Source organism: Scyliorhinus torazame, chromosome 2, assembly GCF_047496885.1.
Source record: "Scyliorhinus torazame isolate Kashiwa2021f chromosome 2, sScyTor2.1, whole genome shotgun sequence".
Lineage (NCBI taxonomy): Eukaryota > Metazoa > Chordata > Chondrichthyes > Carcharhiniformes > Scyliorhinidae > Scyliorhinus > Scyliorhinus torazame.
Window position 1 is genome coordinate 262,812,220 of NC_092708.1, and position 26,379 is coordinate 262,838,598.

Sequence of the window (26,379 nt, forward strand, 5' to 3'; positions counted from 1 at the left end):
GACTGGAGGGGAACATTCCTGCCTGCCGATTGACGCGCGATGTCCGTTTATCCGGAGGCCTGGCCCTTCCAAACGTTCTACTGAGCAGCCACAGCCGAGAGAGTGAGGGGATAAGTGAAGGAACCAAACACGGGATGGGTGAGGATGGAGGAGTCCCTCTGCACAGGAACGACCCTCCTGGCCCTCGCCACGACAGCACTCCCATCCCCACCAGCAAAAGATGCAACTAGCCCAGTGGTCGTCGCAACCCCAAGAATCGGGAATCAGATGCGACAGCACTTCGGTCTAACCGAAGTGTCCACCATGGCCCCAGTCTGTGGCAACCTCAGGTTTCCACCAGCCATGCTAGACACCACCTTTAAGAGATGGAGACAGGACGGGGGGGGGGGGACACTGACGGTTGGGGACTTTTACACGGAGGACAGACTAGCGAGCGTAGAGGAGCTGACAGAGAGACTGGAACTACCGAATGGACAGGAACTCCGACATCTGCAAGTCAAAAACTTTCTCCGCAAAGAGACAACAAGGTACCGAAGGGCGCCGAGAGACATAATGTTGGAGGAGTTACTGGAAATGGACAGTCTAGGAAAGAGGAACTGCGGGAACGTATACAGATGACTTTTAGAAAGGACGTGCTCCCCACTGGACGAAATAAGGGGAAAATGGGAGGAAGAGCTGGGGACGGAAAGAAGTTGGGCACTCTGGAGCGAAGCACTGAACAGGGCCAACTCCACCACCTCACACAGCTAAAAGTAGTACACAGATCAGATGTGAATGAGTAGATTCTTTCCGGAGGTGAAAGGTAAATGTGAACTGTGCCAGGGAGGCCCAGCCAACTAAGCCCACATGTTCTGAATATGCCCCGACTTGTCGAGTTTTAGACAGTCTTCTTCGAGGCAATGTCCAAGGTTGTGGGGGTGAGGGTGGAGCCATGCCCGAGAGTGACAGTCTTAAGGGCATCGGACCAACCAGAACTACATATGGGGAAGAGGGCTTGTCTTTGCTTCCCTAATCGCCCACCGGAGAATCCTGCTCAGCTGGTGGTCAGCAGCACCTCCCACAGTTGCAGATTGGCTGGCAGATCTATCAGAATTTCTCCACCTGGCGAACATTAAGTTCACCATCAGAGGGTCAGAAGATGGCTTCCACAAAGCGTGGGGCCTTTCACCAACCTGATTCAAGCCCTGTTCGAAGGCAACAACTGATAGAGCAGGGGGTGGGTGGGGTGCGGACAGGAGCCACCGGGACCCCAGAGAGCAGACAGAAACGAGGGAGGGTGGAAACAGGAGGGCAGAAACCGGAGGAAGCACCAAGGGGGAGGCCAGAGGGAGACTGACATGGGACAAGAGGGCCCAACACAAGGCCACACACAAAAAAAACCCAAAAAGCAGGCAATCAACAGGATGGGAAGAGCAGAAAAGGGAGGGGAGGCCAAGCGACAGGAAGCGGGAAGGGAGAAGGAGGGCACTGTCCACAAACACAAAATAACCACCCACAGTGAAGTGAAGAACCTAGGATAAGACTCTGAAACAGCAAAGGAAGGAAAGTAGGTGGGGGAAGGGGGAGTATAAGGGGGGTGTGGGAGTGCTGAAAAGAAACATCATGTAAACTGTAATCATCTCAATGTACCGTGTAAAAATGTAAAACTTTTTTTTTTAAATGTAAAAAAAAAAGTTTTAACAATTAACTTTTGTTTCTCTGTCGGGCAACTGCTCACTCTGTAGGGCTGTGGACTAAATAATTTTCAGGCCAATCAAAGATGAATTGTGCATGGTGGAGAGATTTTGTAGGTGACCAGATGTAAATTGCTAGCTTTATTAAAATGAAAACATTGTACCATGTAAAGTGTAGTTGTGAGCCTCTTACAGGCTACAACGGCTCACTGCTGTAAATTTACTATCAGTTGATTTCAGAGAGGTTAATTAAGAGGCTTTTTCTATAAGGTTGAACCTCAGAGGCGGTAACGTACACCACTACTGGGATACAATACAGATCAGCTGAATATGGTATGTATGTGTACAGACAGGAGAGGGTAAGTTCAAACAGCATTGTTTTCCTCGTATCACATGCCCATAAACAGAAGGTGTTTTAAGTTAGATTTTTTAAAGAAGAAGCAGTGATGTTTTTTCCCAACCCCTTGCTTTTTTGTGCAAATTTGGGCGGCATGGTGGTACAGTGGTTAGCATTGCTGCCCCAGAGCGCTAGAGACCCGGTTTAACTTATGGCCTCGGGTGACTGTCGGTGGGGAGTTTGCACTTTCGCCCCATGTCTGTGTGGGTTTCCTCCAAGTACTCTGGTTTCTTCCCACAGTCCAAAGATGTGCAGGTTAGGTGGATTGGCCATTCTAAATTGCCCCTCAGTGTCCAAAGGGTTCGTTGGGGTTAATGGGTTATGGGGATAGAGTGGGGCATGAGCCTATGTTGGGTGCTCTTCCCAAGGGTCAGTGCAGACTCGATGGGGTGAATGGCCTTCTTCTGCACTACAGGAATTCTGGATTCTGTTAATTTTACTAATAATCCCACAGCAAACTCAAACTAGGATTAACTCGGAAAGTTAGTTTATTTTCACACATTCAATTCCCGCAAAAAAGAGTGTTTGCAACTTCCCACTCCACATTCACACAATAAAAGGAGGGATAGAGAAAAGGAGGTTTTATAGTTCAAGGACCAGACAGAAAATTAATATTGGTTCACATGAGTTCCAAAGTCAGAGTCCAATGAGAAATTATTTCATGTGGGCATTCGATGGTGGGTTGGCTGGGGGCAGGTGTTGTAAGATTTGCTTTGTCAGGTGATGTTGATATCACAAGATGTGAGTAGGTACACAGAGATGGAGTCAGTTCTGTAGGTGATGATACTAGTAGTTAGGTTAGATGAGCCAATGGTTCAACCTGGTCCATTGGTTGTTAAATAGCAGACTGGCTGCACAGTTTAGAAAAGTAATATTAGACTGTTCAAAAGTCTAGAGTCCATGGTCATGTGACCATTCTTCTCCACAGTGACTTCAATATAGGATGCTTATTCAGCTTTTGCAATTTGACTGTTTTCAAGGGTGATAATATCTCAGCTTTTAAGTTTTGACAGGGGTGCCATTTATGTTGAGGGTCTGGTGTTTAGGAAAGCATTGTCTTAGCAGACCCATGTACTCCACAAGCAAGGTTGGTTTATCAAATGCCTGTAGCCATTCCTGGAGGAACCTAACATATACATAGATACGCATATTCTTGTGCACAGAAATACCCAGAGAGCTCCCTGACCTTCAAAGGAAGACTATCTCAGTAATAACATTGCTCAGCTTGTCAGCTCCAATCATGTGTTTAAGTCCTGGGGTGGGGTTGGAATTAACAATCCGCTGACGATGCATTACCATCAACAGCCAGCCTGATGGCTTTTTTTTTGGAATATTTTAAACATTTCAGAAGGCGTTTGACAAAGTCCCGCATAAGAGATTATGGTACAACATTAAAGCGCATGGGAAGTGTATTGAGATGGATAGAAAACTGGTTGGCAGAGAGGAAACGAAGAGTAGGAATTAATGGGTCCTTTTCAAATTGGCAGGCAGTAACTAGTGGGGTGACACAGGGATCGGTCCTGGGACCCCAGATATTCACAATATATATTAATGATTTGGATGAGGGAACAAAATGTAACATCTCAAAGTTTGCATATGAGACCAAGTTGGGTGGGAGGGTGAACTGTGCAAGGATGCAGGAATCCGACAGCATGATTTGGACAGGTTTGGCGAGTGGGCAAATCAATGGCAGATGCAGTATAATTTGGATAAGTGTGAGGTTATTCATTTTGGAAGCAAAACCAGGAAGGCAGATTACTACCTAAATGGTTATAAATTGGGAGAGGGGAGTGTGCAGCGGGACCTGGGTGTCCTTGTGCACCAGTCGCTGAAGGTAAGCATGCACGTGCAGCAGGCGGTAAAGAAGGCAAATGGTATGTTGGCCTTCATTGCAAGAGGTTTCAAGTACAGAAGCAGGGATGTGTTGCTGCAATTATACAGGGCCTTGGTGAGGCCACACGTAGAATAGTGTGTGCAGTTTTGGTCTCCTTCTCTGAGGAAGGATGTTCTTGCTCTCTAGGGAGTGCAGCGAAGGTTTACCAGACTGATTCCAGGGATGACAGGACTGTCATATGAGGAGAGATTGACTAGGTTAAGATTGTTCTCGCTGGAGTTCAGAAGAATGAGGGGGATCTCATAGAGACTTATAAAATTCTAACAGAACTAGACAGGAAGATGCAAGGAAGATGTTACCAATGATGGGTGCGTCCAGAACCAGGGGTCACAGTCTGAGGATTCTGGGTAAACCATTTCGGACAGATATAAGGAGACATTTCTTCATTCAAAGAGTGGCGAGTCTGTGGAATTCATTACCATAGGAAGTAGTTGATGCAAAAACATTGAATATATTCAAGAGGCGGCTGGATATAGCACTTGGGGAGAATGGGATCAAAGGCTATGGGGAGAAAGCAGGATTTGGCTATTGAGTTGGATGATCAGTCATGATCGTGATAAATGGCGGAGCAGGCTCGAAGGGCCAAAAGGCCTCCTCTTGCTCCCATCTTCTATGTATCTATATCATAAAGGAGTCCTGTCTAAAATGGCTATGGATTCCATTTTTAAATGATGTCTCTAATTTGAATACATTGATCAGGTTTATAGCATAGCTGAAGCTACTGACTGAAGTGTTTGCAGCCTGTGCGCCTCACAGACGTTTAGATTTTTACCAAAAATCTTTCAAGCAAAAGAAAATCGTCCAATTTTCTTTTCTCCTCTCCTAAAGGCACTGGGTGCTGCTGAGATCTAGTTCCATGCTGCTTATCTTCCTCGAATACCTCACCTAATTGACCATTTTCCATCTGAGTTCACAACCAAATGTCACAGCAATTCTACTAATGTGGGTCATACAGCCAAGCTCATTACTGTCCCCACCCAATTTCTGCACATACACAACATCTGCCAGATATAAAAGGTCAGGCTTGGATGTCTCTGACATTATCCTACCTGGAACAGGCTGGGTGTTCTCGTCTCCAAAGATGAGGATGCAGCGTTGCTTGTGGTGTTTGGAGGGGGTGGTCCTTCCAGCCAAGAGATCTTCAGGGGGTTACTGGTTAGACCTGTTTCATTCTTAAATGCAAGTTCCTGTTTAAGATGAAGAGCGGGTTGGTTAATGTTGATGATTTTTTGGAGCTGATAGCATTTGACCATTTCTCCTAAATAAGCCTGCAATAAGGGCGCTGCAATCTCTGATCATCTTCCATCAAGGGGCCTCCACTTTATGCTGTATCTGTTCCTAACCCCAAATTCCACCCTATGTCATAAATCAACCATGGCTCACAATGAACAAGTGTGACAGGCTCAGGTTTCCACCAGAGAGATTACTTTCTTCCTCTCCAATGAGGCAGAGGTGACATTTGCAGGACATTGCTTAACCCGAGGCTGGCAACTCAGCCAAGTTTTGTAAATTGTTAAATTGACCCTACCGTCCCCTCCTGTTTTGTATTTGCTCCATTGCAGAGGACAAAATATTTACTCACTTGATCGAAGAACAAAATCATTCTGTCCTTGATCTTATGATCTTTAAATAAAATAGCATCACAGCAAAAATAGGTTTCAAAAAATAAAAAGCATGGTCTCTCCCTGGTAGCTTGTTTGGTAAGTGTGCAGACTAGGATTCAGTCTGTGCTCATTAACCTGATCTGCCATGTTCATGAAAGCGAAGGGCAGGTGTTGGCAAGGTAAGTCTTGGCAGTGATGTCACCCACAGGCAAATAGCTGGTTGACACTTGCTGTTTCAAAACACACATGAAAGACACACATGGAAGTTATCATTGGGATGAGTTGCAAAAGGATTATTTAGAACTGTAACCCAGCAAGAGTCAGTGCATTTAGAACAAATTGGGAGGAGTGGGAGGACCCGAGAGACTCCTCACCATTTAATTTAGCGCAGGGGTATCCAACCAATTGCCTACGAGGTCATGCAAACTGGCCCTGTACCTCAAGTTCCAGACACGTCAGTCTTAGATGTTTTTAATATATTTGATACGCAACTTTGTGCAGCTTGAACTTTATGTGTGCGGAAGTTTGGAAAGGAGGTTTGGAAAGGGTTACTTATAGTGCTAAAATCTAATTAGTGGATCAGAACAGAAGTAGCATCTTGTGATATTGGGGAATTATTGGGAATATGTAATTAATTAATGGGAATGCAGTTTACAGGTGGAATTTTCCCTGCAGGGCCAGAAAGGAAAATCATGAGCCTTCACACTTCTCCTGTTTCCGGACCCCTATCACTTCAGTTAACCACTCACCAATAATGTGTCTGGTATTTTGCTTCAGGAGTGTGTGCATGTACCAAACCTTTTGCTCCCAGCATCTAGTCCTGTCGGTTTGTGAATCTTGGTAAGTGCAAATTGTGTGTCAGAATATCCTATGTAACAACATTAACTCGAAAGTACTTCACAGTAGTGAAAAAGGTACTTTTGTAAGGTTGTAAAAGGCACTCTACAAACCAATTGTCAGGCAAAGAGGAACCAGTACCACTGACTCGAGCGAGGAGAGGTCACCACTGATCCAGCCATGGGTGGTGGGCTAGTTTATGAAGATTCCTTTACTGTTGAGCACTTCCTTGCACTATTACATCGTACACAATTCTGATCATCTCTTCCAGCTACAGGCTCAAATGCATAATTTCATCGATTTTCCTCTGACAAAAGCTTCTAATATATTAAGTCAATCTCGACAAAGTGACATAAGTAAACTTGTGCAAAATGACATCTCACAATGGAGCCATCAATAACTATTCTGTTAATCAGGAGAACTATCTCGGATAAAGTATTACTCAGCAGTAAAAATGAGTTATTATGTGCTTGTTTAGGGAATTATATAGATACAGTTTAACATTATTTAAGTTTAATACATAAATGGTCTTTTTAACTCATTTTATTACATTTAGAAACTGATCTTATCTACAGGAGCACTATGATAATGTCAGACTAGAATGATGTCTACAATACGTCTTAAAACAATTCAATGCTGGATTTCTAAATGGCTATTCTTTATATTTGTTTGAAAACAATCAAAATACAAAGTAGGCATTTCAGTCTAAAACACAGGGGTGAGCTACTGTGCTTAGGAAGGATCAGGACCACATCTTTGATGAAGGAGGAGGGGTCAGGAAGAGCCAGGTGCCATGGACACCATCAACTCAAGGTAAGAGAGGTCAGGAGGGGAAGATCTAAGGGCAATGATATGACGTTATTTTATGTCCTCTAGCCCGCCCCTCAGCACCATGGAGAGGGGAACAGCAGGCTGACTGAAGACCTGCGTCTCACTAGGCTCTGATGCAGTCATCCTATTGGCAGTCACTCGATCTGAAGTATTTCCAGTGTGCACCGACGAAAACACTACCTATTCATTCTTACTATCTTTGCACCCCCTCCTTTCCCAAGAGCACCAACTGGTTTCAGTTTTGGGACCACTAATTTTCTGGCAACTTCTCTTACAGAGTGATTGTTCTTCAACGGTGAGAGGGGGCAGGGTACTGATCCACAAAAAGCTGCTGGAGTCCAGCCTGATCCTGTGCTCACCCAAAATTCATACAGACCTTTACATGGGGATTATGATCATTGGAGGAGGAATCTTGGCTGTAAACCAGAGATAGTGAAGTCTTTTACACATGAACATAAAAATTTGAATTGTAGGCCATTCGGCCCCTCGAGCCTGCGCCACCATTTGATAAGATTATAGCTGTTGTGATGGGGACCTCAACTGTACTTTCCTGTTTAATTCATATACCCTGTGACTCCCTTGTTAATCCAGCATCAATCTAACTTGGCCTTAAAACATTCAATGACCCTGCCTCCGCTGCTTTGGGAAAAGAGAATTCCATATACTAATGATCCTCAGAGAATATAAATTCTCATAATCTCCATCTTAAGTAGAAGAACCCCTTATTTTTAAACCGTGTCCCCTAATTCTTAGTCTCTTACCTAAGGGGAAACATCCTCCCAGCATCCATTCTGTCAAGTCCCCTCCGGATCTTATAAATTTTGATAAGACAATCTCTGATTCTTCTAAACTGTAAATGATCGAGATCCAACCTATCCTCAGAAGATAACCTCTTCATCCCAGGAATCAGTCAAGTGAACCTTCTCTGAACAGTTTCAAATGCGATTAAACCATTTCTTAAGTAAGGAGACAAAAACTGTACAAAGTACTCCAAATGAGGTCTCACCAACTATATAACTGTAACAAAACTTCACTTTTTGGAACTTTTCATCATTGTACCGAGTGCTTAATACCAGTTAAGACTTAGCACAGCTTGTGGGGGTTGGGGGCTAAGCCTATTATCTTTTTGCCTCTATGACACAGCTATCTGACTGAGGTCTCTGGTGAGTGTGGAGAATGGGGAGGCTGCAGCGGAGACTCACAAGCACAGCTATCTGACTGAGCTCTGGTGAGTGTGGAGAATGGGGAGATTGCAGCGGAGGCTCAAAAGCACAGCTATCTGACTGAGGTCTCTGGTGAGTGTGGAGAATAGGGAGGCTGCAGAGGAGGCTCACAAGCACAGCTATCTGACGGAGGTCTCTGGTGAGTGTGGAGAATGGGCAGATTGCAGCGGAGGCTCACAAGCACAGCTATCTGACTGAGGTCTGGGGAGTGTGGAGAATGGGGAGATTGCAGCGGAGGCTCACAAGCACAGCTATCTGACTGAGGTCTCTGGTGAGTGTGGAGAATGGGGATGTTGCAGTGGAGGTTCACAAGCACAGCTATCTGACTGAGGTCTCTGGTGAGTGTGGAGAATGGGGAGGTTGCAGCTGAGGCTCACAAGCACAGCTATCTGACTGAGGTCTCTGGTGAGTGTGGAGAATGGGGAGGTTGCAGCTGAGGCTCACAAGCACAGCTATCTGACTGAGGTCTCTGGCGAGTGTGGAGAATGGGGATGTTGCAGTGGAGGTTCACAAGCACAGCTATCTGACTGAGGTCTCTGGTGAGTGTGGAGAATGGGGAGGTTGCAGCGGAGGCTCACAAGCACAGCTATCTGACTGAGGTCTCTGGTGAGTGTGGAGAATGGGGATGTTGCAGGGGAGGCTCACAAGCACAGCTATCTGACTGAGCTCTGGTGAGTGTGGAGAATGGGGAGGTTGCAGCAGAGGCTCACAAGCACAGCTATCTGACTGAGGTCTCTGGTGAGTGTGGAGAATGGGGAGGTTGCAGCAGAGGCTCACAAGCACAGCTATCTGACTGAGGTCTCTGGTGAGTGTGGAGTATGGGGAGGTTGCAGCAGAGGCTCACAAGCACAGCTATCTGACTGAGGTCTGGTGAGTGTGGAGAATGGGGAGATTGCAGCGGAGGCTCACAAGCACAGCTATCTGACTGAGCTCTGGTGAGTGTGGAGAATGGGGAGATTGCAGCGGAGGCTCACAAGCACAGCTATCTGACTGAGCTCTGGTGAGTGTGGAGAATGGGGAGATTGCAGCGGAGGCTCACAAGCACAGCTATCTGACGGAGGTCTCTGGTGAGTGTGGAGAATGGGGAGGTTGCAGCAGAGGCTCACAAGCACAGCTATCTGACGGAGGTCTCTGGTGAGTGTGGAGAATAGGGAGGCTGCAGCGGAGGCTCACAAGCACAGCTATCTGACAGAGCTCTGGTGAATGTGGAGAATGGGGAGGTTGCAGCAGAGGCTCACAAGCACAGCTATCTGACGGAGGTCTCTGGTGAGTGTGGAGAATGGGGAGGTTGCAGCAGAGGCTCACAAGCACAGCTATCTGACGGAGGTCTCTGGTGAGTGTGGAGAATGGGGAGGTTGCAGCAGAGGCTCACAAGCACAGCTTTCTGCCGGAGGTGTCTGGTGAGTGTGGAGAATGGGGAGATTGCAGCGGAGGCTCACAAGCACAGCTATCTGACTGAGGTCTCTGGTGAGTGTGGAGAATGGGGAGGCTGCAGCGGAGGCTCACAAGCACAGCTATCTGACTGAGCTCTGGTGAGTGTGGAGAATGGGGAGGTTGCAGCAGAGGCTCACAAGCACAGCTTTCTGACTGAGGTCTCTGGTGAGTGTGGAGAATGGGGAGGCTGCAGCGGAGGCTCACAAGCACAGCTATCTGACTGAGCTCTGGTGAGTGTGGAGAATGGGGAGGTTGCAGCTGAGGCTCACAAGCACAGCTTTCTGACTGAGGTCTCTGGTGAGTGTGGAGAATGGGGAGGCTGCAGCGGAGGCTCACAAGCACAGCTATCTGACTGAGCTCTGGTGAGTGTGGAGAATGGGGAGGTTGCAGCAGAGGCTCACAAGCACAGCTATCTGACTGAGCTCTGGTGAGTGTGGAGAATGGGGAGGTTGCAGCAGAGGCTCACAAGCACAGCTATCTGACGGAGGTCTCTGGTGAGTGTGGAGAATGGGGAGGTTGCAGCAGAGGCTCACAAGCACAGCTTTCTGACTGAGGTCTCTGGTGAGTGTGGAGAATGGGGAGGCTGCAGCGGAGGCTCACAAGCACTGCTATCTGACTGAGCTCTGGTGAGTGTGGAGAATGGGGAGGCTGCAGCGGAGGCTCACAAGCACAGCTATCTGACGGAGGTCTCTGGTGAGTGTGGAGAATGGGGATGTTGCAGCGGAGCCTCACAAGCACAGCTTTCTGACTGAGGTCTATGTGAGTGTGGAGAACGGGGAGGTTGCAGCGGAGGTTCACAAGCACAGCTATCTGACTGAGCTCTGGTGAGTGTGGAGAATGGGGAGGCTGCAGCGGAGGCTCACAAGCACAGCTATCTGACTGAGGTCTCTGGTGAGTGTGGAGAATGGGGATGTTGCAGCTGAGGCTCACAAGCACAGCTATCTGACTGAGGTCTCTGGTGAGTGTGGAGAATGGGGAGGCTGCAGCGGCGGTTCACAAGCACAGCTATCTGACTGAGGTCTCTGGTGAGTGTGGAGAATGGGGAGGTTGCAGCAGAGGCTCACAAGCACAGCTATCTGACTGAGCTCTGGTGTGTGTGGAGGATGGGGAGGCTGCAGCGGAGGCTCAAAAGCACAGCTATCTGACTGAGCTCTGGTGAGTGTGGAGAATGGGGAGGCTGCAGCGGAGGCACGCAAGCACAGCTATCTGACTGAGCTCTGGTGAGTGTGGAGAATGGGGAGATTGCAGCGGAGGCACACAAGCACAGCTATATGAGCTCTGGTGAGTGTGGAGAATGGGGAGGTTGCAGCGGGGGCACACAGATTCCTTTCATGTGGGAAAGAGAGGTGCAATACTCACGGCGGTCTTGGGTGAGGAGAATTCCACAATAGCGGTGCCTTTCTTTTTACTGGATATGAGCAAGTTCAAAATTTCGCCATACTGCAGGAAGAAATATCCCTTGATCAGTATCCGACACACCAGCTCTGCCCAAGCCCTCTACCTGTATTGGATGTTAAAGCTTTTGATGAACAGTACACATCTTTAAGTTACTTTCAAGCAGCATAAACCTCAATGCAAGGAAAAAATACAGGGGGCAAACAGTTAAACGGAGCACCTATTCAAGCAATGGCAAATGTCTGAAGATTGGGTTGGCAATTATTTTTAAATTTTATAGTTAAGATTTGAAGTCATTGCTACTCCATATTTCCCTACATTTACTGCCTTCTTCCTGCTTGCATTGGTGTCATAACCTTGCTCTTGTGCACACCTGGGGTGGGGGTGGAAGGGGGAGGGCAAAGAACGAGAGGGAGCGAGAAATGGTAAGAAAAACAGAAAAAGATTTTTAAAAATAAACACAGAAGTTAAAATAAATTATTCTTTCCATGAAGCTATAATCAGCATTGAATCTGCTTCCCCCACAGGAAACCATTAGTGACAGGGTGGTCTCTGACTGTGGAACGTGTAGGGCAGAAGGAGTAAGGGATGTTTAGCATGATGGAGGAGAGGGATTGTTTGGTGAATTCTGTCCTTTGATGTATTAGTTTTGTGCTCTCTAGGCACTAAACCCCTGCTGCTCATTATTGTCCCCTCGGAATTTTTGACCTGAGAATGCAAACCGCGTCTTGCTAAAATCAATGCACACACGAAAGATTAAGCGTGGGAGAATAATAATTTTGTTGTTACCTGGAGACTGATAAATGTGGGTTTGGAAGGTGCATCGAAAGCAGGGCCTTTGCAAATCTGCAATAGCTGAAAGGCTTTAAATGTAATTCATTGCTTCAGAGAGGTTACTATTATTACATCTTATTTATGTTGCTGGAGCTGGGATCCTCTGTTACCCATCATAGTTTCCAAACTAGTTCTCAGGTGCCCACCAGTCTCTCAACTGTCATCAGATTTCAGCATATTTTTATGCTTGCCAACATAGACATGGGGCGGGATTCTCCAACCTCCTGCCAGGCGGGAGAATCGCCGCGGCGCTGCACGAATCGCGCCACGCCGCCGGGATGTGATTCTCCCAACCCTGTGAAAACGGCAGCACGCAAATGGCGGCGGGCCGCATGGAGAATCACTGCAATGGCTGTAGCAGCGATCCTCCTGCGGCGCCGCGATTCCCCGGCCCAGATGGGCTGAGCGGCCGTCTGGAAAAATCCGAGTCCCACCGGCGCCGTTCTAACATGCTCTGGGCCAGCGGGACCTCGGGGTTGGGTTGGGGGGGGGGGGGGGGGGGTAAGGACCTTGAACCTTGACTGTGGAGAACTGAGCTAGGAGTTATGTTTTGCTTTGTAAAAACCTTAGACTTTTAACTTTTAATTTAATTTGCGTTGTTCGAAAAGTTGTTTGAGATTCTGCATGTATAATTCTTTTTCTTTTTTTCGTTTTGGTTCTGTTTGAAGGTGTTTGACTAGATAAGACTGCTGACAGGAGGGGACTTTCAAGATGTTGGAGGAGGAGAGTGGACGCCGGGGGGAGGGCCAGGTGAGGTGCGGGGCATGGGCTGATCGACAGGGGAGGGGGATAGAGTGCCCCCTGACCAGGTTGGTCACGTGGAACATATGTAGGCTGAATGGGCCGGTCAAAAGGGCCCGTGTGTTCGCACACTTGAGGCAGCTAAGGCGGACGTGGCCATGTTGCAAGAGATGCATTTGAACCAAGTTAGACTGAAGAAGGGATGGGTCTGGCAGGTGTTTCATTCGGGACTGGACTTTAAAACAAGGGGGGTTGGCAATTCTGGTTAACAAAAAGGTGGCATTCGAGGTGGGAAAGATAGAGGCAGACCCGGGGGGGGTAGATTTATTATGGTTAGTGGGAAGTTGGAGGGAATGGCTGTGGTGTTGGTGAATATATACGCCCCAAACTGGGGTGATGTCACGTTTGTCAGGAGGGTGCTGGGAAAGATTCCGGACCTGGACTCGCACTGGCTGATTATGGGGGGAGATTTTAACATGGTTCTGGATCCGAGACTAGACCGGTCGAGTTCCAGGTCGGGAAATGTGTCAGCAATGGCGAAAGAGCTGCGGGGGGTTCATGGAGCGCATGGGAGGGGTGGATCCGTGGAGATTCGGGAGGCCAAGGAGCAAGAAGTATTCATTTTATTCCCATGTGCACAAGGTGTATTCCAGGATAGACTTTCTCGTACTGGACAAAACACTGTTAAGTGGGGTGGCGGACACTGAATATTCAGCAATTTGGTGTCGGATCACGCCCCACACTGGATAGACCTACGAGTGAGGCCAGGAAAAACGTAGTCCGCAATGGAGGCTAGATATAGGGCTGCTAGCGGAGGATGAGATCTGTGAGCAGGTGAGGGAGGCCATTCGAGGGTCCATAAAGAGCAACGACACGGGTGAGACCGCGGCAAGGGTGGTTTGGGAAGCACAGAAGGCAGTTATCAGAGGGTAATTCATCATGATTCGGGCCCATAGGGAGAAGACTGAACAGGCGGAGCTGGGCAGGCTGGTAGTGGAACTTTTACAGGTGGACAGGAGATATGCGGAGTCTCCGGATGAGGGGCTCCTGAAGGAGCGTCAGACTCCAAATGGAATTTGGGCTCCTGTCCACAGGTAAGGCAGAAGGGCAGCTGAGGAGGGTAAAAGGGGCGGTGTACGAATATGGGGAGAAAGCTAGTAGGATGTTAGCACATCAGCTTAGGAAACAGGAGGCGGCGAGGAAAATTGGGAAGGTAAAGGATAGGAGGGGGAAGGTGATGGTGGACCCGGGGGCGGTAAATGATGTGTTTCCTGAATTCTACAGTCGACTTTATAAATCGGAACCCCCAGCCGGGGAGGAGGGTATGAAGCGATTTCTGGGGTGGCTAAAGTTCCCGAAGGTAGATGAGGAGCTGGTGGAAGGCCTAGGGGGCCCAATTGGAGTTCTACAAAAGGTTTTCTGGGTTACTGGGGCCACTCCTGGTTAAGGCTTTTAATGAGTCAAAGGAGTTGGGAGTGCACCCCTAACATTATCACAAGCATCGATCTCTCTCATTTTAAAGCGGGATAAGGACCCAGAGAGTTGTGGATCACACAGGCCGATCTCCCTTTTGAACGTAGACGCTAAATTGCTGGCAAAGATCTTGGCCACACGTATAGAGGACTGTGTCCCAGAGGTAATCATGGAGGATCAGACGGGATTTGTGAAGATTAGGCGCCTGACGTCCAACATTAGACGGCTCTTAAATGTTATAATGATGCCAACGGAGGGGCACGAGGGTGAGGTGGTAGTAGCTATGGATGTAGAAAAGACCTTTGACCCGGTGGAGTGGAAGTACCTATGGGATATTCTAGGCAGGTTTGGGTTCGGGCAGGGATTTGTGGATTGGATCTGGTTGCTATACCAGGTTCCGCTGGCGAATATAAGAACTAACCGGGTCCAGTCAGAATATTTCAGGTACGGGGCAGGAAAGGAGATTGAGGGAGTTACCTTTTAAAGTGGTGGGGAGGGGTTTCAGGTATCTGGGGATTCAGGTGGCGAAGGATTGGGGACAGCTTCATAAGTTAAATTTGAGTAAAGCGGTCGATCAGATGAAAAGTGATTTCCGCAGGTGGGACATGTTCCCGCTGATACCGGCGGGGAGGGTACAGACGGTGAAGATGACAGTCCTCCCGAGGCTGCTGTTCTTTTTTCAATGTCTCCCGATTTTTGCCCCGAATGCCTTTTTTAGGAAAATGAATGCGGTGATCTCGAGTTTTCTGTGGGCTGGTAAGATCCTGAGGGTGAAGAAGGCACTTCTGGAACGAGGTCGATGCGAGGGGGGCATGGCCCTCCCGAGTTTTATTAATTATTACTGGGCCGCCAACATATCGATGGTCAGGAAGTGGGTAGTGGGGGAGGGGTCGGTTTGGGAGTGAGTAGAGGTGAGTAGAGTGTAAGGGCACGGGCTTTGTGGCTTTACTAACGGCGCCCCTGACATTCTCGCTGGCTCGGTACTCCTCAAGCCCGGTGGTGGTGGCAGCACTGGGGGTGTGGGGGCAATAGAGACAGCACATGGGATTGGAGTGTGGTCATCGATTTGTGATAATAACCGTTTTGCTCCGGGGGGGTGGGGCTTTCGGAGGTGGTAGCGGGCAGGGATTGAGAGATTTGGGGATCTCTTCATTGAGGAGGGTTTCCAGAGCCTGGCGGCATTGGAGAAGGAATTTGAGTTGCTGGGTGGGAACGGATTTCAGTACCTACAGGTACGGGACTTTGTTCGGAGGCAGGTTCAATGCTTTACTCGCCATCCCCGAGGGGACTACAGGATAACGTAATGTCTAAAATGGGAATTGGGGAGGGGAGGGTCTCGGAGATATACAAGGAATCGATGAAGTGGTAAGGGGTCCCAATCGGGGAGGTGAAGAGGAAGTGGGAGGAGGAGTTGAGAGGGGAGTTGGAAGTCGGAATATGGGAAAAAGCCTGGAGGAGAGCAAATTTATCCTCGTCGTGTGCCAGGCTTAGACTGATCCAGTTCAAGGTGGTTCATAGGGCTCATATGACTGTGGCCCGAATGAGTAGGTTTTTTAAGGAAGTGGATAATAGGTGCTGTGGGGGAAGTCCGGCAAATCATGTACATATATTCGGGGCGTGTCCGAAGTTGAGGGGATTCTGACAGGGATTTGCGGACATCATGCCAGAGGTCCTGGAAGGGAGGGTGACTCCGAGTCCGGAAATGGCAATATTTGGGGTATCGGAAGATCAGGGAGCGCAGGAGGGGAGGGAGGCCGGTTTCCTGGCCTTCTCCTCCCTGGTGGCCCGGAGATGTATTTTGCTGGGATGGAGGGACTCAGGGCCTCCAAAGTCAGGTGTGTGGGTTAGCGACGTGGCAGTATTTCTCAGTCTGGAAAAGATTAAGTTCACCGTGAAAGGTTCAAGGATGTTCTTGCTCTAGAGGTTATCAGACTGATTTCTGGGATGGTATGAGGAGACACTGAGTCGGTTAGGATCATATTCGCTAGAGTTCAGAAGAATCAAGGGGATCTCATAGAAACCTATAAAATTCTAACAGGACTAGACAGGGTAGATGCGGGAAGGATGTTTCCGATGGTGAAAACCCATGCAGAATCAGGAGCCATAGTCTAAGGATTTGGGATAAATCAGTTAGGGCTGAGATGAGGAGAAATTTCTTCTCCCAGAGATTGGTAACCCTGTAGAATTCTCTGCCACAGAAAGCAGTTGAGGCCAAAACATTGTATGTTTTCAAGAAGGAGTTAGATGGAGCTCTTGGGCTAAAGAGATCAAAGGAAATGGAGGGAAACAGGTTACGGATAATGGATGATCAGCTATTATCAAAATGAATGGTGGAGCAGGCTTGAAAGGCCGAATGGCCTACTCCTGCTCCTATTTTTGTATGCTTCTTTGTCTGTTGCCCTATAATAACAGATATTTTTATGCAATGGATGGCTCAGACTGCCTGTCAAAACACAGGGACAAGGAACCGTGGAGCAGGGTATCCTCCCCACACTCAAAAGTTTGAATGTCAACTCTAGACATAAACATTTGGTTGGATTTCTCCCTTCCTCCCTAAGCACTGCCTCTCTCTGGGGTGGAATTTTGTGGCGGTCAATGCCATCTGGAGCCTAAAGAAGATTCAGCAAACCATATGACTAGAGAGAGATCATTTTTGAACCTGGTATAATGCTCCCCCACTATCCACATGTAAACAATTTCAACAAACAGATGTGGGAAGTGTCCGATTCCAGTTCTCTCTTTGAGCTTGTGGTCAATGGCCCAGCATGTGTGTTGTGTTGACAGCATGTAGTGTGTTGACCCAGCAGTGAGCAAAGAAAGCATCCATCTTGCACCATATGGTCATTGAACATGGGACCAGGTTTCTGAGAGTGGGTACATTTCAGACAATTAGAAACAGGTTGGTAGACGGTTCTTGGATCAGGCCAAGTTGGAAATCAGACTTTAAAAATCAGTGCTCAGAAGCTTCACATTTAGACAGTTGCTGGAATGGTAATGCTTACAAGAGATGCAAGTTTACAGATGAAATGAATTTGTACAAAAATCTGAGTGTGATTTCCTTGCAGAGTGGCTTGCTGCAAGATGTTCAGCATTAGAATGAGTTTTTTATAGGCGGGGGGCATTTTTAAAGCGCATCGCACTGCCGATCTCGAACTATTATGAAAATCCCTATCCCTTGTGGGTTACAGATTCTTTGCCTGACAGTTACACACATGTCATCTTGCAGTTTGTAGCAATATATCGATCTTACAAGGCAGCATTATAACATGATAACCAACATCTTGGATAAAGACTAATTCTTTAGATGACATATGAACTAAATGGCCTGCATTCTTTCTGTTCACAAATAACTTCCAGGTCCTAGGAATCAAGTCATTTCAGTTTAGAAACATGGAAAATAGGAGTAGGCCTTTCGGCCCTTCGAGCCTGCTCCATCATTGATTATGATCATAGCTGATCATCCAACTCAAATAGTCTGTTCCTGCCTTCCCTCATATCCTTCGATCCCTTTCACCCCAAGAGCTATATCCAACTCCTTCTTGAAAACATACAATGCTTTGGCTTCAACTACTTTCTGTATGGTTTCTGTATGGTCTGTACCGGGCAGCATGGTAGCACAAGTGGTTAGCACTGTGGCTTCACAGCGGCAGGGTCCCAGGTTCGATTCCCCGCTGGGCCACTGTCTGTGTGGAGTCTGCACGTTCTCCCCGCGTCTGCATGGGTTTTCACCGGGCGCTCTGGCTTCCTCCCACAGTCCAAAGACGTGCGGGTTAGGTGGATTGGCCATGATAAATTGCCCTTAGTGTCCAAAAAGGTTAGGAGGGGTTATTGGGTTACGGGGATAGGGTGGAGCTGAGGGCTTATGATGCTGCACATCCTAATCTCTTTGCGACATACTCTTACCCATACTGCACCAATTCCTCATAGCAGGTAAAATTTGCAGTTCTGATATTTTATATCTCAAAACCTAAATCTCCAAACAAACTTTAGCTTCCAAATGGAGCTTGCCACAGAGCCATGCATTCAAGTATTTTAACAATTGAATTGATTGTGGAAGCGTCTGCCAATTAATGCATTATCATCTAAATTGAATACTAAAACAGGGCTGCAAAACTCAAAGCTGTGATGTTAACTTTATTTTCAATAACAGCCTCCAATGTAGTTTGATTGGAGTGCCCCCAGTATTTGAAAAAGAAAGAAAAAAAAAATCTTCCCTGAACAGGGGATAAAGTGATAATTGCTGCAGCATTGCAGGCCGAGGTAAAAGATCTGGGGCAGGTGCCGGTTTGATGCCGGGTTGCAATGCTACGCCCCCTCCAAATCGGCGTCTTTGTAGCACGCATAGTTGCAACCGCGTTCGCATCTCATTATCAGGCTCACCCACAATTTTCCGCCTCAGGTGGGCCGAGTTCCTGACGGCACAGGCCACGTGTGGTCTCAACAGTTGTGAGCCTGGCGTGGTGGCTGCAGGGAGAGAGAGAGAGGGCGTACGGACAGTGTCCAGCAACGGCATACCTTGCCGACAGTTGTGCTGCTGGTCGGGGCTTCTGCCAGAGCTGGGGGGTAGTGGGGGGTGGAGGAGGAGGTCGCAGGGGGTGGCCGGGGGGAGGGTTATGGGGTTAGGGTGGACGGGTACGCGGTCCAGCACAACCAGTGCCATCTTTTTGGGCACGATTGGAGCATTTGTAGGGGGTGTAAGTGTACGCGCGGCTGCAGCTTGTCAGTCCAGCGCATGTCCAGCACGGACCCGGTATTTTCCCACTGTTTTTCGCGTGTTCTGCTGGTGTTCCACACGCTGTCGGTGCTAGCCCCTCACTGGTAGCAGAACCGGTGTGGGTGTTGCGCCGATTTTTCCGTCGTGGAACTCCACGGATCGTTCATTGGCGTCAGCACTGAGAAGCGGGAACGGAGAATCCAGTCCCTGATTTCTCCCCCTCAACTCTTGACAGGAATCGTTCTACTGTACTGCCACCAATTGATACACCAGCACTGCAAGCAAGCATGCAGGTGCAGCAAGCAGTTAAGAGGGCAAATGGTATGTTGACCTTCATGGCAAGAGGACTTTGGGCAGCACGGTAGCAGTGGTTAGCACAGTTGCTTTACAGCTCCAGGGTCCCAGGTTCAATTCCCGGCTTCCCTGTCTGTGCGGAGTCTGCACGTTCTCCCCGTGTCTGCGTGGGTTTCCTCCCACAGCCCAAAGTTGCGCGGGTTAGGTAGATTGGCCATGCTAAATTGCCCTAAGTGTCCAAAAAGGTTAAGTGGGGTTACTGGGTTATGGGGATAGGGTGAAGGCTTGGGCTTGAGTAGGGTGCTCTTTCCAAGGGTCAGTGCAGTCTTGATGGGCCGAATGGCCTCCTTCTGCACTGTAAATGCTATGATTCTATATGACTTGAGTACAGGAGCAAGGGTTTCTTACTGCAGCTGTACAGGGCCTTGGTGAGACCACACTTGGGAGTATTGTGTGCAGTTTTGGTCTCCTTACTTCAGAAAAGATAAACTTGCCACAGAGGGAATGCAGGGAAGGTTCACCATACTGATTCCTGGGATGGCAGGATTGTCGGGAAGGGTTCTAGAACAAGGGGCGCAGTCTCAGTGTAGGCTATTTAGGACTGAGATCAGGAGAAGCTTCTTCACTCAGAGGGTGGTGAACCTATGGATTTCTCTACCACAGAAGGACGTGGAGGCCAAGTCATTGAAAGCACTAAAGAAGAATTATATTTCTAGACTAAAGGCGTCAAAGGATATGGGGAGAATCAGGAGGATGGTGTTGAAATTGAGGATCAGCCATTTTTTTTTCTAAATTTAGTGTACCCAATTCAATTTTTCCAATTAAGGGGCAATTTAGCTTGATCAAGCCACCTATCCTGCACATCTTTGGGTTGTGGGGGCGAAACCCATGCAAACACAGGGAGAATGTGCAAACTCCACACGGACAGTGTCCCAGAACCGGGATCAAACTTTATATCTCGGCGCCGTGAGGCAGCAATGCTAAGAAATTGAGGATCAGCCATGATCGTATTGAATGGTGGAGCAGGCTCAAAGGACCGAATTACCTATTCCTGCTCCTATTTTCTGTGTTTCTATGATAGGATAGAGGCTATATTGGTGAACTAGCAACCCAGAGTTGAGAATTCAAAACCATACCAGGCAAGCTGTAAAGTTTAAAGCTGATTATTTGTGGGTTAGCATCAGGAAAAATGGCCAGATTATTTGAATAACACGACTGTCTCATTAGTACATTTGATGCATCAAAAAAGTTGGATAAACATGCGGAAGAAAGGAACAGAAGGATAAGCTGATAGATGGGAGGAAAGAACCTCGTAAGTAGAATTAACACCAGCAAGGGCCGGATTTGTCAAATGGCTAGTATACACATTCCATGTAACTGTAGACGAGTAGCATGGATTTAAAAACTTGAAGAAGCGGTCCAGCGCTAAAGTGCTTTGAGCAGGTCATTCAGGTCTTTTTAATATGAAAAGAGGGTTGCTGTCCTAACTGACAAATGGGCGAATGCTTGGAGTGGCATCGGGGAACGTGAGAGGGAAGGCCTCTTGGTCCTGTTGGCCTCAAGGCCCCTTGAATGGAGAATTCCAGAGAACAACTTACCTTTGTCAAAATTGAAAGGAGATATTCATGAGAGTAACCACCATTTGATTCGTCATCCTTCTTACACTTCCATTTCAGCTACCAAAGAGAGGGAACAGATCAACAAGGTAACTCTTTATCGTTACCCACTACCCTACTATCCCTTCATTCTATACAAAAACTGACAGAAAATGGACTGACTCAAAATCTTCACCATTCTTGAACAGGCAGCATCCTGCCTTCACTTGATACTCTGTCTGTTCCCCCTGGCTGAAATCAGCAACACATCATGGTTACAGTGTGGGACTGCATTCAAATGCATCAACAATCACATCAATTGTGCCACATCAATCTAAAAGAACTTTCAATTTGTTTTTTCCATCCATTGTTTCAAACCAACTACCCCTGAAGGACAATCATCCATTTGCACTATCACTGAAATTTACTTAGTAAACAAAATAGAAAGCTGGTTATCTGGTCTGTGGAGAGTCATCAGACCCAGGGGTAAATTGGGACACTGCAATTGGCCTCAATGGGTTCAGCAGAAAAACAATCAGCGAGGGGTCCTAATCTCTATCACAGATAGCCAAACCCATGATAAAGGCAGGACCGTGGTTGGTTGTGATGCCACGGTCCTGCCACCAGAGTGGATAGCCTGCCATCATTCAGTGCCAAGGTTCATACATTAAGAAACGCCCTTGTTAAGATACTGGAGGGTTGTTGACACCATTGGAATCTTGTCCCAGCAAGAGTTTGTGCCTTCAGCAGAGGATAAAGGGAGTTATGATGCAATTTAAAACAAAATCAGGAAAACTGATTTAGGTCTCGGGCCCAAAGAGAAAGCGGGTTCTGCTTACATGTGAAAATCCTCAGGATTCTTAGTTGCCTGGACTCATTGTTCTTCAGAAGCCTCCCATACATCCCAACAACTTAGACCCTAATAGGAATTACATTCTGTGGACATTAACAAGGTGAGAACTAATTCATTGGAAAAACTTACTTTCAGTTTAGGGGTTGAGCTGTTTTTGGAATCACTTCTGACATCAGAGCCTAGGACATCACAATGAAAAACATTAAATTACACAAAAATAACAAGTACACATATAGGATGATGTGCTAACATTGCCCAATCTTCTACTGCACATAGAGATAACTGCAAACATTTAGAGCAACCAATTCAAGATAACGAAATGGAACAAATCCAAAATAGTTTAACACCCCATGTCAGGGGAGTTCTAACCATTTGAATTTCTGCATTATTATATTGTTCTGTCACAGAGTCCCTCTAACTGATACCACCCTCTCTATCCACATTGCTTTCCCCTTACCAAGACCCTCCCCTGCACTGAGTCCCTGCACTGTTCTCCCCATCACCAAATCCACTCTGCACCAAGCTCCCCCAATGCTCTCCTCCCTGGCATGTGACCTCCCCAAAACGACTGCCTACTAACCGTTCTCTCTAGTTTTTGAACATGTCCTTATAATTTACAATGTCTCCCTCCTTGGATTATCCAACCTGCTGTCTGTCCCTGGCACGATGGGGATGGGCCCAATATTTTCTCCATGGGTCCCTAAAGCCCACTCAAGCCAGTCAGTATGGAGTGGCTCATTCTCTGATTTACTTCACTCTTCAGAGTGGTGAAGCACCTGGACCCAACTGGTGTCATTTTTATCATAAAAATTTTATATTTTAATCCGCTGCCGTAGGAAGAACAAGAAATCTATGACATAAGTCTGTTTTATAACGTAGCCCATTTATACTCCGGAGGGATTTTCACAGGCAAGGAGAGACAGATTTGGGTGCGTGCAGGAAATCCCCTACAACTGACACTGGGTCAGGGTCCCAACATCATCTCGCCCTCTTCAGCTTTCAACTGGGTGGGTTCGGAGGCGAACCGAGTCCAGCTATCAGGAAAATAATTAAGATATGCAAACAGCCAATTAAGTTTGCATATAACACTGCATTCTGACGTATACTGTCAAGTATATTGGTTCCATGATTCTCTGATCTCACCAGGCTGCAGTGGGCAAGGGTACAGTGGGGAGTCTTTGTTGAATGAAACTGACCTGCTTTAAGGACTGAAATTGACACACCTGTGGTTAGCCACAGTGAAAGGCTTATGCTGACAGGATTTGTTCAGTCAGGCAGAAATCATAGTTTCAGAAGCAACTGCAACTTTGCGGGCTTACTTTCAACTGCTTTTGACTATCAAGAGCTATATCTTAATATCGTGGCTATCACACATCACAGCAACTTGAGAGCAGGCTGTTATAGTTTGATTTAATTTATTTATTATTGTCACATGTATTAGATAACAGTGAAAAGTATTGTTTCTTGCATGCTATACAGACAATGCATACCGTAAATAGGGAAAGAAGGAAAGACTGCAGAATATAATGTTACAGTCATAGCAAGGTGTCGAGAAAAGATCAACTTAATACGAGGTAGGTCCATTCAAAAGTCTGATGGCAGCAGGGAAGAAGCTGTTCTTGAGTCGGTTGGTATGTTACCTCAACCTTTTGTATCTTATTCCTGACGGAAGAAGGTGGAAGAGAGTATAGTAGCTTGGACCTCATAGCAGCAGGATCAGCCACCTGCTGCTGATGCACCACCACAGCAACAAGACAAGAGCAGCAACTCCAGCAGCAGTAGCTGTCTTCTCTGCAGATCCAGGGAATAATGGGGATGATACGCAGAGAGATCTAGCTCAAAGGAGGGAAAGCCCCAGCACATGGCATACAAACTGAGGTTCAGCTTCCTCAAGGACAGAGCAGAGTCTCAGCAGGCTCAGGCTTGTGATAGGCATCTGTAACCTTCTGGAAGCAGACCTCTGACCATGATGAGCAGGTTTCCACATTCTACCAGTGTCTGCCAGGAGCAGGATTTTACTGGTGACACTCCAGGATATCATTGTTAGCTGTGCACAACTTCACTGCCTAGGTCACCGATATTTTGTTTTCCAAGGCAGCTAGTTGCTTCCACTTGTCACAAAGAGGCCACCCAAACCCAGCACTGGCTGGATTTCCACAGCTCACAATCTGCTTCAGGCGAATGGATGGATCCAGAGGCACGCTTCAAAATGTCCCCGCAGGCTGTGCCCTTTACAACATGGTGCTGCAAAAATGATTGGTACTGGAACAAAAGGTGGAGAATGCCCAGCATCCTCCTTTGAAGGTGCCAGGTGTTCCCATGGGATCTGCACCTGGCTGCCAGAGAAGCCTATGATACAGACACACTTCACTTAAAAAGTGTGCTTGCAGAAATCCATGAATCCATCAATAATCCAATGCCACCGGCCAGCAACACAACTCATTCAAACAGTCAACTCAATCACACTCACACCCTTCCCTCTTCATCAACACTAATCATACCATCTACCAAAGGAAATTTCCCAGGGTAAATGGGATATGCACAAAGTAGAGGCCATGAAAATGAGGAGTTTACATAAAGTAAAGCTTTCATTGAAATAAAGATTATTGAAACATCAATATTATTAGCAGGACCCAAGTGAATCCCCCCTGTGTATAAAGACAACTTTCTCCTATGCTTTCTAACACTGTGGCAGCTCATTTCCCTGCTCTGAATATGAGAGGGCTGCACCGGCTGCCTTCTGCTGCTATGGAGCCCATGAGAGCCTAGCAAAGATTGCTCCGCCTACATTTCTGCAAGGCTGTCTCAGACATAAGGGCAGGAGGCAGCCTGCATGGCACTGTTGGTTGGGATGTGTGTGAGGTGGGGGTGATGCCGTGGGTTGAGAATTGGGATTGCTTTGAAAAGAGTCCCTAGATATGTGTCCTTTCTCCATATTCCCTCTGGTGGCTCACTTGTGCTTCTCTGTTAGCCAAGAGTGGGAACTGCATTGCAGTGAGACTTTGAGCCATCAAGGTAAGGCTTTTCTCTATCATTTGTAAAGTGGCAGTCAGAGCTTGCAGTTCGCTGGTCTAGGTCGCACGTGTCCGATTTTCCACAAGGGTGATCATTCTTCCATGGCACTTTGAAAAACCCTGATCTAAATTCATCTTTTTACAAGTTCAGGGCCTTATATTTCAATTGTGGCCTAATCAACAATTTGCACAGACTTAACATTATTTCTTTGCTTTTACCGAGGAGTCTGTTAAGACAGGACAACCTGAATGGGAAAGCTTCAATTATCTGCTCTACTTTTAAAAATATGACCAGATTGGAATGGGGGAGTTAAAAAATGGCTGCTAATGCTAACATGAGTAATACTTTACTGTGTAAACAACCCACCTGTATCAACACAAAATGATTTATCCCACTCCACATGTATAGTTTTGTGGATTTTGCAATGCACACAGTATTTTATAAATATATACCACTTAAAAAATCAGGCTCTTTCTGTCTATTCACCGCTTCAAAGAATTACAGGATGGCCAGCATGGAGGTTGGACTGTCAGGTTCATTATTCGGCAAGAGTCAGCCTCAGCCACTGTAGAGAAAGCAATTCTCCCATCGGGAGACTAAGTGGCGACGCTGGAGTGAAAACCGGAGTGTTTCACTCTGGCGTCGGGGGCTGGTCCCAGTCCCCTATTCTCCCGCCCCCGGGGGGCTAGGAGCGGCGCTGCGTCATTTACAAGCGGCGCTGCATAAATGACACGGCCGGCGCCGCGCAAATGATGTCATCCGCGCATGCGCAGGTTGACCGGCGCCAACCCGCGCATGCATGGTTGCCGTCCTCCCCGCGGCCGCCCCGCAAGAAGATGTCGGATGGATCTTGCGGGGCAGCGGAGGAAATGAGGTCCTCCTTCAGAGAGGCCAGCCTGCCGATCGGTGGGCACTGATCGCGGGCCAGACCCCTTTTGAGTCCCCGCCCCCCCAGTGCAAGATGCTACCCCCCCAGGGTTCCCGCGCTGTTCCCGCCGGCAGCGACCATGTGTGGACGGCGCCGGTGGGAACCTGTCGTGTTGGGCAGGCCGCTCGGCCCATCCGGGCTGGAGAACCGCCGCTCGCCCGTTACAAACAGCAAGCGGCGATTCTCCGAGCGGCCAACCGTGATTCTCGCCGCGCCGGTTTGGGGGGGGGGGTGGGAAAATTGCGTGCCGGCGTCAGGGCGGGACTCGCGCGGAACCCCGGCGATTTTCCCACCCGGCGTGGGGTGGGGGGGGGCAGAATTCCACCCAGTGTATGGGGAAAAGGACTGAAAAAAAGGGGAGGAGAAATAAAGTTCCCAGATAACATAGGCACACTTATAAACCGGCACAAATTTACCTCCTAATCTCTGCTCTCTCTCCAGCATTATCTGTTCTTTGATGAGCCTCTGCTGTTCTTTTAAGTGCCTGGAGCCCTCCTCCCTGAGCCTGGCAATCTGTAAGGAAACAAAAGGGTCTTACAATACAATAAGGTTTGCTCCGAAGAAACTCAGAAATGATCAATACCATTAACGAAGGAGGAAAGTTTATGTCTGACAAAAGAAGCATACGAACATACAAATTAGGA

At 47.7% G+C, this 26,379-nt stretch overlaps 1 protein-coding gene across 5 annotated transcripts in view; it reads right to left on the reverse strand.

Annotated features, from left to right (window-relative positions):
• Positions 1 to 26,379, reverse strand: part of dnajc17 (DnaJ (Hsp40) homolog, subfamily C, member 17) — a 214,711-nt gene that overhangs the window by 106,822 nt on the left and 81,510 nt on the right. For 2 of the 5 annotated variants that reach the window (XM_072486385.1, XM_072486402.1), the window contains 5 exons: positions 26,152 to 26,248; positions 21,922 to 21,971; positions 20,943 to 21,020; positions 11,253 to 11,333; positions 5,014 to 5,151 (listed from right to left, as the gene is read on the reverse strand). In XM_072486385.1, the coding sequence (XP_072342486.1) occupies positions 5,014 to 5,151; positions 11,253 to 11,333; positions 20,943 to 21,020; positions 21,922 to 21,971; positions 26,152 to 26,248 (444 nt within the window). The remainder of the gene's footprint in view (positions 1 to 5,013; positions 5,152 to 11,252; positions 11,334 to 20,942; positions 21,021 to 21,921; positions 21,972 to 26,151; positions 26,249 to 26,379) is intronic. The other 3 variants (XM_072486393.1, XM_072486396.1, XM_072486413.1) reach the window with 3 other exon arrangements.